The 12,572-nt window shown below is 49.2% G+C and overlaps 1 protein-coding gene and 1 long non-coding RNA gene across 5 annotated transcripts; both read left to right on the plus strand.

The window, feature by feature from the left end:
* The first annotated feature begins 1,579 nt into the window (after positions 1-1,579).
* On the plus strand, positions 1,580-5,293 carry LOC137231782 (BOLA class I histocompatibility antigen, alpha chain BL3-7-like). 4 transcript variants are annotated; one of them, XM_067752443.1, is made up of 8 exons: positions 1,580-1,864; positions 2,186-2,455; positions 2,657-2,932; positions 3,553-3,828; positions 3,947-4,057; positions 4,488-4,520; positions 4,663-4,710; positions 4,874-5,293. In XM_067752443.1, exons 1-8 carry the CDS (start codon positions 1,801-1,803, stop codon positions 4,876-4,878), a joined length of 1,083 nt encoding a protein of 360 aa, XP_067608544.1. In that variant the 5' UTR covers positions 1,580-1,800; the 3' UTR covers positions 4,879-5,293. The 4 variants fall into 4 exon arrangements, with proteins under 4 accessions (XP_067608544.1, XP_067608545.1, XP_067608543.1 ...); XM_067752444.1 differs by having other exon boundaries at positions 1,708-1,864; positions 4,488-4,555; XM_067752442.1 differs by lacking the exons at positions 4,488-4,520; positions 4,663-4,710; positions 4,874-5,293 and adding an exon at positions 4,389-4,423 and having other exon boundaries at positions 1,708-1,864.
* Positions 5,294-6,094: 801 nt separating this feature from the next.
* Positions 6,095-8,891, plus strand: LOC137231804 (uncharacterized). Its single transcript, XR_010946737.1, has 2 exons — positions 6,095-7,007; positions 8,322-8,891. It is a non-coding gene; the product is annotated as an uncharacterized lncRNA (long non-coding RNA).
* The last annotated feature ends 3,681 nt before the right edge of the window (positions 8,892-12,572 follow it).

Below are 12,572 nucleotides of genomic sequence, written 5' to 3' on the forward strand. Positions count from 1 at the left end.
AGCTTAGGGAGAGGGATTCTCCAAAACGAAGAGGAGGCAAAGGCAAGCGTCAGTTAGGAGATTTTCCCAGGTTTATTCGAACAGCAGTTCTCAGAGTGTGATCTGTGGAACCCTTGAAGTCACTGAGACCCTTTCATGAGATCCATGAGGTGAAACCTACTTTCATAGCATTACTAAGATATTATTTGACTTTCCATTATGTTGACATTTGCTTTGAGGTATAACTCAGCAGCGATGGAGACTACTGTAGCAAACTGCAATATAATTATTTTCACCACAGCTTACTTGCAGGAAGAAAAAAGCAGGTTTGCTTTAAAACATTCTGGTTGATGCATTACAAATTTTTATCTTTCCTTAATAAGCTATAATGGAAAAGAAAATGAAAAAGAGTGTATATACACATGTATAGCTGAATCATTTTGCTGTATAGCAGAAATTAACACAACATTGTAAACCAACTATACCTCATTAAAAAACAACTTTAAAAAATACATAAAAATTCTTTTATTTCCTAAATCATCCTTAAATCCACTTTTTTTTTTATAGCCACGCCCCACAGCATGTGGGATCTTAGTTCCCTGAAAAGGGATTGAACCCTTGAACCCAGGCCATGGCAGTGACAGCTCTGAGTCCTAACCACTGGACGGCCAGGGAACTCCCTTAAATCCACATTTTAAAAGTACCTTCTAAGATGACATGAGAAGTACCCATCAAGCCCTTCTGCTACATTCCAAAGTACTATGTCCCAAGGAAAATAACTTGTGTGACCTGAACTACCCTCTTCTTCATGGAATACAATGTTTACTTGAAAGAATGAATCACACTGGAAGATCTATATAACTTAGTGAAACAACGTATTAGTTTTTTAAAATCTTACTTTAGTTCAAGAGACATTCAATGTGCAAAATAGGGTTAAGGAGTTTAACGTAACAGAATAGGAAATAGTTAATAATATTGTCAGGTCCACTTTGCAAATAACCTTTGAGAAGCTACCACTTGTGTAGTTTTCGTTTTGTATCAAAGACTAACATCCATGACTGTCTGAAAAGGTTTTTGAAAATACTACTCCTACATATCTGTGGGCCTGTTTATTTTCATAGACTTCAATCAAAAGAACGGATTCATTGAAGAAGCAAACATGAACATCCAGGGGTCTTCTAATGAGACAAGAAACAGAGAGACTTGCAAAAATATAAAAATCTGAAAAGCTCCACTTTTCCCACTACCGTGTTTATTTTGGGAAGTAGCTATTTTTCATATTAAATCATGGGTTATTAATATTATTCTAAATAAATTAATTTAAAATTTTTAAACTCTATTATTTCTACTTTGGAAAGTACCGATAGAAGTATCCACGTAAAATTATCTGGGGGGTCGTCACTAGTTTGTAAGACTGTATAAATATTCTGATCACAATGCTGTGAAAATCGCTGACTACACAGTCCCTGGGCCAGGACTCAGGGAGACACTGTGACAAAGAGCTCTCGGTGCAGGAGGGGAGGGATCAGGCAGAGTCCCAGGTCCCGGGAGGGGCAGGCTCTCAGGCTCTCAGGGTGTCAGGCGGTCTCTGGGGCGGGGACGCTCCGCGGGGGGGATTCCCAGTCTCCCGGAGTTTCACTTTCTCTCTCACAACCTGTGTCGGGCCCTCCTGCCTGGACACTCGTGACGCGTCCCCACTTCTCACTCCCATTGCGTGTCCGGTTTCTGGAGAAGCCAATCAGCGTCCCCGCGGTTCCCGGTTATAAAGTCTCCACCGACCCGCCGCACGCAGTTTCTCCTCAGACGCCGAGGTGGTGGGTCATGGCGCCGCGAGCCCTCCTCCTGCTCCTCACGGGGGCCGTGACCCTGACCGAGACCTGGGCGGGTGAGTGCGGGGTTGGGAGGGAACGGCCTCTGCGGGGAGGAGCGAGGGGACCCCGGGGATCGGGGGTCAGGACTCCCAGGGAAGGAGCCACGCCGCCGCCCCCGGTCCAGACCCGCCCCCTCACCCCGGTCCCCGCCTCTCCCTCCCTTGCTTCCCGCCCTCTCTTCTCTCCCCCCGGGGTGCCGGCCCTTCTCCGACCTCCACACCTTTTCCGTCTCACGAGCCCCTCGCCCCCTCCCCCCTGCCGGCCCCGTCACCTGGGACCCGGGGACCCGCGCCGGGAGGAGGGTCGGACCGGGTCTCACCCCTCCCCGCCCCCAGGCTCCCACTCCCTGAGGTATTTCTACACCGGGGTGTCCCGGCCCGGCCGCGGGGAGCCCCGCTTCATCGCCGTCGGCTACGTGGACGACACGCAGTTCGTGCGGTTCGACAGCGACGCCCCGAATCCGAGGGAAGAGCCGCGGGCGCCGTGGGTGGAGCAGGAGGGGCCGGAGTACTGGGATCGGGAGACGCGGATCTCCAAGGAGGCCGCACAGATGTACCGAGTGAACCTGAACACCCTGCGCGGCTACTACAACCAGAGCGAGGCCGGTGAGCGACGCGGGCCCGGGTCCGGGTCACGACCCCCATCCCCAGGGACGGGCCGGCGTCGCCCCGAGTCTCCGGGTCCGAGGGTCACCCCAACATTGCGGGACCCGCCCGGCCCCCCGACTCGGGAGGAAACGGCGGGACTTTACCCGGTTTCATTTTCAGTTTGGGTTTAATCGCTGCGGCTGGTCGGGGCGGGGTCAGGGTCTCACACCCTCCAGGAGATGTACGGCTGCGACGTGGGGCCGGACGGTCGCCTCCTCCGCGGGTACAAACAGTTAGCCTACGACGGCGCCGATTACATCGCCCTGAACGAGGACCTGCGCTCCTGGACCGCGGCCGACGCGGCGGCTCAGATCTCCAAGCGCAAGCTTGAGAAAGCCGGTTATGCGGAGCGCCACAGGAACTACGCGGAGGGCAGGTGTGTGGAGGGGCTCCTCAGATACCTGGAGACCGGGAAGGACACGCTGCAGCGCGCAGGTACGAGGGGCCACGGAGCCTCCCTGGTCTCCCCTCGGGCTGGAGCTGGCTTCCCACAAGGGGAGGAAATGGGGTCCCTGTGGGAACACTGCCCCAGCTTCTTGTCGGGAGAGGGAGGAATCCGCCCAGGTTTTCATATTCTGTACAAGACAGTGACTCACCGGTGGCCTCACTTTTCTGAAAGACAGTGAAGGAATCCAGTCTCTTTGGGGAAGAAACAGGAAACCATCCCTGAAATAACTGACCAACGGTGCCCTTTGACCCTGACCCCCATCTTGTGAACCATGACTTTCTCTCTCAAGCCTGTTCTCAGCCTGAGAACATCTTAGGAGGCCTGACTCCAGCTTTTCTGAGTCATTCAGCCTCCACCAAAGTCAGGACCATTGCTCTGTATTCTCCCCTTTACATGGAGCCTCCTACCTTGGTTTTCATCCTTATCATAGAACTTTCCAAGGACTGGGAGATCTTCCCAGACCCCGGAGTCCAGGCTGGTGTCTGGTGTTTTTGCTGCTTCTTTTCAAACCTGTTGTGCTGTTCATTCTCAGGATGGTCACATGATGCTGCTTCAGTGGCCCATGAAGGTAACACTAAGTGTGAATTTTCTGATTCTTCCTCCTCAGACCCTCCAAAGACACACGTGACCCACCACCCCGTCTCTGACCGTGAGGTCACCCTGAGGTGCTGGGCCCTGGGTTTCTACCCTGAGGAGATCTCACTGACCTGGCAGCGTGATGGGGAGGATCAGACCCAGGACATGGAGCTTGTGGAGACCAGGCCTTCAGGGGACGGAACCTTCCAGAAGTGGGCGGCCCTGGTGGTGCCTTCTGGAGAGGAGCAGAGATACACGTGCCATGTGCAGCACGAGGGGCTTCAGAAGCCCCTCACCGTGAGATGGGGTAAGGAGGGACACGTGGGGTGGAGCTTCCTCTCAGATAAAGCAGGAGCCCTTCTGGACACGTTCAGCAAGGTCGGGATTCAGGCCTGAAGTCAGGGCCCCTTCCCTTTCCTCCACAGAACCTCCTCAGCCCACCATCCCCATCATGGTCCTCATTGTTGGCCTGGTTCTCTTGGTGGTCACTGGAGCCGTGGTGACTGGAGCTGTGATCTGGAGGAAGAAGCACTCAGGTAGGGAAGGGGGGAGGGATCTGAGTTTTCTTGTGTCACAGGGGGGTTCAAGCCCAGGTGGAAGCTTGCCTGTGTGTGTATTGGGCAGCACCATTCAGAGACATTGCTTGTCAGTCTGCAGACTGGCACTTACCCTTTTGTAAAGCACATGTGGAAATGAAAGACACGTTTTTCACCTTCATAATTCCAGTTGGGGACCAGGTTACCAGCACTTGAAGGTCAGAGAGGGAATGTTCCTGCTGACAGACCCCCAGGAGGGAAGAAATTGATCCAGTCCCCGCACATTTCCTTTCTTCGTGTTCCTGATCCTATCATGGGTTTTGGTCAACAGTTCTGGAAAGTTCTCTGTGATCCAGGACTAGGGGGTTCCTCTAGGATCTCACAACTCAGTCTTCTCCCTGGCCTCTCACGTGATGTTTTCTTCTTACAGGTCAAAAAGGCTGGAGCTACGCTCAGGCTGCAAGTAAGTGTGCAGGGGCTGTGATTCCTGAGACCCTTGTGAGGGTGCAGACAGGAGGCCCTGGGGGGGGCTCACCCTCCTAAAGTTCCTTCTCTAGTTTCTCTCCTGTGGGTTCTGACCACGTCCTGGTTTTGTTCTCCCCCAGGCAGTGACAGTTCTCAGGGCTCTGATGTGTCTCTCACGGATCCTAAAGGTGAGACCCTGCAGGACCTAGATTGCGAGAGGTGTTGGGGCGGAGGACATGCCCCGGGTGGTGGGGATCCTTGAATGGGACATTTGAGCATGTGGGGGGCTGTTGGGAAGGTCAGCACTTACATGACTGACCGGAATTTGTTCATGATTATTTTCTTTCACAGTGTGAGGCAGCAGCCTCGTGGGGACTGAGTGATTCACCATCGTACTTCTGTGGCTTCAGATCCCGTGACTCCTCTTTCTGCAGCTGCATCTGAATGTGTCTGTGTTCCTCGTAGCATAATGTGAGGAGGTGGGGAGACTGGCCCACCCCTGCCCACCACAACCCCTCCCCACCCTGACCTGTGTTCTCTTCCCTGATCCACTTGCCTGTTCCAGCAGAGGCAGGGCTGGGCCACCTCCATCCCTGTCTTAACTTCGTGGTGCACTGAATAATAATGTCTTGCCTGTTGGAAATAAAATCTGTAGATGAATTTTGTTTTTTCTAATTCCTGCCATGAGGCGTTGATGGGATAATAAAGGAAAGGATTCTTAAAGTTTGAGAGAGAAAATACATGGAAGCGCTGAGAACCTTCCAGAATCTGTGTGCTTGCTGTGCTCTGTCTGTTGCAGGTGGCACAGGAGGAGGCGGTGAGGAGCTGAGTGTGGACGCGGCCTGTGCCCACTCTGTGCTCACTGCATCGTGGGCTTTGATGGGGTCACTGCTCTGCCAGGTCATCTGCTCTGTTCCTTTGTCCTTGTCACTTCAGTAGAACCTTGTCCCACCAGGACCTGTGATCTCAGAGGCTCAGAAATCAGCTGGGCCTCGTACTGTCTCCAGGACTGTGGGCAGCAAGGGCTTCCTGTAACCAGGTAGCCTTGGCTCGGGCCTTGCTCCCATCCTCGGACCCTGTCTTTATCATGCGTGTTTATATTTTGCTTATTTAGTTGTTGTTGTTGTTGGAATAATGACTGTTGCTTTTCATGTGCAGAGTTTGGTCTCCTTCTCTGGGTGTCCCCATCTCTGAGAGCAGCCGGAGTCATTTTGCCTGTCTTGTCCCCACAAGTCCAAGGGGGCCCTGCACACAGGATTCTCAGTAGTATCAAGAGAGCAATTTTCAGCCTCATCCAGCTCTTGCCCGTCTTCTAGAGATGTCTGCTGGGTTCTTCTTTCCAACTTTTCCCCATCATTTTTTTCCCCCCATGTTTTAAAAGGAACCAGATTCTGGAATTAGCAAACAGAAGGGACCCAATAGTCTCTCATCTTGACTTAATTCTTGCTGGATTTCTCTCTTCTCTGCAGCCTGGCCCCTCTTCTGCCCTTAGATCTTCTAAGCCTAGTGCTGACTCCAATCCAAACCGATGGATTTAGAAAGCAGAGTCTAACAGAGTCAGGGTACGTTGGAATATAGGACGCAAAAGTGCAGGATATTCTTTTCTGAAGCGAGAAGGAGCATGGTGTGTGGTGTGCAGACTGATTGATGTGGGAGGGAGGGGAGATCAGCCCTTGTGAGAAAAGTACAGACATCACTGATGTCATTACGAATGGACGTTGGGCTGTAGCTGCCACAAGACAGCATGTGGCCTGAGGTCACGTTAATAAAGACACTGTCTCTAGAATAGGGAGGTGCTCTACACTGATCATTCATTCAATTGATATTTTTGTGTGCCAGATACATGACACACTATTTTTGCATCTAGGAAACCTCAGGGAACTAAGAACAGACAAAACTTGTCAGCCATGTGGAGTATATGCTCTAGGGGAAAGGGCAGAGTGCACTATGAGACTAGTAAGTGAGGGAAGTGTTTACATTAAAAGTTGGTAAGTGCTTTGAGGAAGGTGACCCAGCGTGTAAGTGTGTGGGGACAGGGATGATGTCTGTTTTACTAGGGCAGTCAGTGTGGGCCTGATTGAGAAGGTGACCTTTCAGTAGAGATGTGAAGGACATGAAGGTATGTCCATGAGGATGTCTGGGGCAAGTTCTCTCCAGGCAGGGGAGCCTCCAGTGCCAGTGCACTAGAGCAGGAGAGTGTCTGTGTGTTCAAGGAAGAGTGAGGAGGCCATCGTGGCTGGAGGAGAGAGGAACTGAGATGAGATGCAGTGTCCGGACAAATCATATAGACCTAGACAATATTAGAAGGGTTTTGATTTTGTCTGAGTAAGATGCGGAGTTTACATGATGGTTTGAACAGAAGATTGACCTGATGTGACTACTCTCTAGAAACATCTGGCTGCTGGGCAGAATCAGGAGGTGAAGGGCAAGAGATTCCATAGAGGAAACTGTAGGAAATGGTGCAGTGTCCAGGCTGGAGATACTGGTCCTTGTCTGGGGTGTGAGCAGGGAAAGTAATAGTAACTGATTGGATTCTGGATATATTCTGAAAATGGCGTTTTATAGCAATTCCTAATGGATGAAATTTGGGTTATAAGAAAGCAGAATGAAGGAAGACCCCAAATTTTGAGATTTGCAAGTAGACATGTGGGGCACCTTCCGCAGAAATGGGGAGACTCTGGAAGCAGCATATTTGAAGAGGCCACAGCACTGGCATTTGCTTTAGGAAAGTGCAAACTGAGTCTGGGGTTCAGGTGAGATGACCTGGCTGGGGAAATAGTTGGAGGAAGTGACACCCTATAAATGAGGTTTAAAGCTTTGCGAACAGATGAGGTCACCAGGGGAGAATTGGCTACAGAAGAGGAAGGACAAGGACTGAACCCTGGACCCCCCAGCGCTATGCGATCTGATCAGACCACACACCCAAGCAGACCGCACGGTTCTGAACACCGAGTCTAGACAGCAAAGAGACCAGGGGCTCCCGATCTTCCAGTGCACCACCTGCACACCTCAGGTGGAAGGGAGCGTGAGAATCTGCATTTTAAACAAGTTTGGTGCTGATGTTGCTGGTCTTCAGATCACACATTTAGTAGCAACAATGTAGACCAGGATTCCCACGTGGCTGTGCATCAGCCTCACCTGTAGGGCTTGTTCATAAGGGATTCCTGGACCTCGTGCCCACATTCTGAGATGGCGGGTTGGGGAAGAGGCCTGAGTACTTTGTAACAATCCCTACAAGCAGTCCTGAGGCTCAGGCAGATTGGGATCCACTGAGGTCAGGGATCAGAGAGTAATCAGGGTGGGGAGGGGTTTTAAATCCGCATTGAAATGTTTCTTCCCTGGGAAGAAAAAGGCAGGACATTTTCTGGGAGATACATGTTTTCTCTACCATGCAGTATAGCCAGGTGGAAAATTTAAGAAGCAGTTATCCACTCAGCATAAAGAAAAGTTTTTGAGTTCTAAGAGGGTAGACCTAAATTTTCTCCACACACATGAAAAAGGTGATAACGTGGCATGATACAGTTGTAAGCTAATGCTACGGTGGTAATTATTTTGCAATATAAAGTGTATCAAGTCAAGTTGTACACCATAAAGTTACTCAATATTGTAGATCAATCATATCTCAATAAAGCAGCGGGGAAGAGTCTCTGAATCCCTGCTCTCTCAGAGTTTCGCTACATGGTATTCTCATGCAATTCTTTATGGGCAAAAAAGGGTTTCAAATTGTTCTAAATGGAACGAGAGAGAGAGAGAGAGAGAGAGGGCGGGAAAGAGAGATTGTAGTTTTGTTTTATTTCAGGAAAAAGCCACAGAACAGCCCTGAGACTACGCAGCCAGGAACAGAATCCACAATCCCACCCAGGTCGGGTCCCACAGAGGAACCCCTGCCCCTGCAGGTGGGCACAGATGCCACTTTTCACAGCACTGTCAGCCCTGATGCTGGACAGCGTGCCCTGCTGTCTCTGCTGCTCCTGACAACTGGATGACACTACTGCCGCCTCTGCCACATGTGCCAAAGCGTTCAGCACAGTTCCCGCCTCTCTGTGTCACCACGTCCTGAGTCAGAGTCCAGCATGGGGTCACCTGCCTGGTGGAGCCTCAGGCTGTTTCAACCTGCCAGAATGTTTGGAAGCAGGTTTTTCTCTCCTATGGAAGGAGGTGGTCTCTACCTCCTACCAAGATCTTCAAGTTTGAAATTCCCCTAACTTGGGAAGAGGGTACAGATTCTAGGGGTGGAGGTTGAAGGTGAGGAAGGGAAAAAGAATGACAAATTTCAATTTTTGCAGCAGTGATCTAGACGAGCACTTGACCTGGTACATTGTAAGCAGTCAGGTCGGATGGATGAATAAGTAATAAATGGCATCTTTCAGCTTCTTCTGTGATGTTCTGTTATGGGGTCCAGCTTCTGTCTACTCCAGTTTATACTCAGGTAAGCAGAGTGCATTTTTCAATAATGAAATGATTACTCAGAATGTCCTCTCCCTACCTTTGTCTCTTTCTAAGCTTAAAAAACAAGATCTATAAGTCTTCATGGGATCCATACATAAGCACTGACATTTTATACTGTTTCATATTTCTTTGTACATGCACATCTTTCTGGGGAAAGTATCCATATCACTCATCAGTTTACATGTGATCCCCACAAAAGTCTTTAAAAAGTATCAGTACTAGTTTAGACACCAAGTTACTCAATCTCTGGTCCATGAGGAACTAATGATCCAACTGTCTTAGCAGATCCAATGACATGATATACATGCTCATCTTTTTCTTGGCAATTACCAGTCTGGGACAAGATAAAGGTAGAAGTTTACTTGCTTACACTCACTTTTAATGTCTGTGTGTTTCTTATTGTGAGCTGAGAGCAAACATTTCACAAAGCAGCACTGGCTCACACAAGTGATAAAGAATCATTGCTTTGGGTGGACTCGTATTCTAGCACCTACCATGGTGCCAGATAAATAGCAGGAGTGAAAAAACAGGTCATGGAGACTCCATTCCCAGTACCGCGATAGAACTTGTTTTAAGGCTGCCTCTTCCAGTGAAAACAAATAATAAAGTATAAAAAGCTTCTATAGGTACAGTATCAAGAGAATAACTGTTTAGGCCAAAATATAAACGTGGGTAATAACCCAGAGGGAAAAGTTGTTTTTATCCTTAGGGCATCAGCGAAATCTGGAAAAATCTTACCTTTGGTTTTCTCAAGCTTATGAGCTGTAATTGGAAATGTCACCCAGAGAGCTCATATTGTTGTATTTTTGTTTGTTTGTTTGTTTTGCGGTACGTGAGCCTCTCACCGCTGTTGCCTCTCTCTTTGCGGAGCACAGGCTCCAGACGCGCAGGCCCAGCGGCCACGGCTCACGGGCCCAGCCGCTCCGCGGCACGTGGGATCCTCCCGGACTGGGGCACGAACCCATGTCCCCTGCATCGGCAGGCGGACTCTCAACCACTGCACCACCAGGGAAGCCCCTCATATTGTTTTTTTTAATCTGTGAAGTAAAAGCTTTTAGTCAGAAAGGCTTAGTGGAATCCCCTGAAAGAGCCTCCCAAGCTCAGCTATGACAGAACATTAAAGACAATATCGTGTCTTGGGACAATGAAGGAAGTTAACGTAATCCTCACAGACTTAAAGGATGCAGGGGTGGTGGTCACATCACGTACCAGTTAACTCACCACTGTGGTTCTTGCGGAAACAGGAAGGATCGTTGTCAATGACAGTGAGACAGCGCTAACTCTCAGCGCTGCTACCTGGCTTTTCATTTCCTACGTTTATGTTTCTACCTACAAAGTTCTCTCTTTAAAAAATCCCCAATTACCTGGAAGATTGGGGCAGTTTTGGGGGAATATAATTTTGATCTGGATTCCTGTGAAGTGAGCCCCAAAACCTTTGACTTCAACTCCTTATTTATTCTGGTCTCTGCATTGCTACCCTCAGCCGTGTGACAGGCCATGTAGTCGGATGGTCCCAAAGTCACCCTGTGGTCGGCAGACTCTAAGTTGGTCCCCGATGTTCCCTCCTCTGGTATCTATGCCCCTGTCTAATACTTTTGGAACATAAGCTGGACCTAGTGACTCATTGGTAACAAATGGAATAGGGGAAGTGATGAATGTATATTTGGGGATCACCAGGGAAAAATATATGAGGGACCTGGGGTCCACTGTATCAGGGCTGGCTGTCCAGGCCTGGCTGGGGAAGCAGAGATTCCCGATGGAACCCAATGACAACCGATGCTGCGTTCTCTCCCTACCTGAGGAGTTTCTCCTCTAGATGTCAGCCTCCACAGTCACTGTCATCAGACAGGAGGAGGAGGAGGAAGAGACCACCAGCAGTGATTCTCATCCTGGTTGAAATGTCAAGGAACTGTCTGTGAAAAGGACAAGAAGGGACGTGAAGAAACGAAGGTTCCCAAATCTCTAACACCTGGTGACCCAAACGCTCCCCTATCAGACCCCATGGCTAGAAAGTTGAGGAGGGTAACCATCTCCCTGTGCTGCGCCCCCAGCCCTGGCCCAGCTCTCCCTTTCTCCATTTACAATAATGTCCCAGGAGCCCAAGTGGTGACACTGTAAATATACCTCTGCTCATCTTAGAACAGACCACCACAGCCCCACACTCCTGGGAAGTCCTTTTCTCCCGATATGTATTCAGTATGTGCAGCAGAAACCAAATAGCAGTGGTCTCACAGGATGGAAGCTTGTGTGTGGCTCCCATGCCAGTGAGGCAGGCAGTTCCAGGGCTGCTAGGGTGGCTCTGCACCACGAGGATGTCCAGGCGTCCAGGTCTCCTTGACCTTCCTTCTCTGCTGTCCCTGGGATGATGCCATTGTTGGCATGACCCAAGGTACCTAAGACCATGTTCATGGTCCATGAGCAACCAGGGAAAGCAGGGAAGGAAAAAAGGTTTCTTCCCTTTAAGAGCAAAATTTTAAAGTTCACATCTGCTTCATCATATTGGCCAGAACTTAATCAAAAGGATACAGGTAGTGGAGATTGAATGGTATTTTTTTTTACTTTAATTAATTAATTAATTAATTAATTTAGGCTGCATTGAGTCTTCGTTGCTGGGCTTTCTCTAGTTCCGCTTAGCTGCATTGCAGGGGCTTCTCATTGCGGTGTCTTCTCTTGTTGCGAGAACGGGCTCTAGGCGCACAGGCTTCAGTAGTTGTGGTGCACAGGCTTATTTACTCCGTGGCATGTGGGATCTTCGCCGACCAGGGATCGAACTCGTGTCCATTGCATTGGCAGGCAGATTCTAAACCACTGCGCCATGAGGAAAGTCTCGAATGTGTTTTTATTCTAGGTGACTTTGTCCAGAAAAAGAACTCTATTACTATGGAAGAGAGATGATTTTTGCTATACTTCCTTTTTTTTTTTTTTTTTTGTTGCGGTACACGGGCCTCTCACTGTTGTGGCCTCTCCCATTGCGGAGCACAGGCTCCGGCCACGCAGGCCCAGCGGCCATGGCTCACGGGCCCAGCCACTCCACGGCATGTGGGTTCTTCCCAAACCGGGGCACGAACCCGTGTCCCCTGCATCGGCAGGCGGACTCTCAACCACTGCGCCACCAGGGAAGCCCTATACTTAAATTTTTTTTAATCAGCAGTGGAGAATTGTTATTATCAATATCTTAAGCTGAGCCAGATTTGTAGTTTAAAAATAGAATAATCTTACAATATATTGCTAATTGATAACAAAATTGCAGATAGAATATGTGATAAATACCACCTGATAAAATGAAATCGCTCTCTATAACACTGTCGAAACTGGTAACAGTTACTGTGTCCAGGGAGGGAATTTGGAAGGGTTTTGGATGGGATGGAGGAGGAAATTTACATTTCACTGTATGTCTTCTATGTCATATGAATTTTTTTAACTTTATGCATGTATTAGTAAGTTGAAATAAATGTTGAATGACCAAAGAAAACCCCACACTCATTTAGTAATCATTTACTAGGCAGTTACTAGATGTCAGGCCCTGTGCTGGGCCTCAGTGAGTGACACATCAAGGAACTCACGATGGAGTGAAATGACCTGGTAAATGCAACATAGTCTA

Source organism: Pseudorca crassidens, chromosome 10 (genome assembly GCF_039906515.1).
Source record: "Pseudorca crassidens isolate mPseCra1 chromosome 10, mPseCra1.hap1, whole genome shotgun sequence".
NCBI lineage: Eukaryota > Metazoa > Chordata > Mammalia > Artiodactyla > Delphinidae > Pseudorca > Pseudorca crassidens.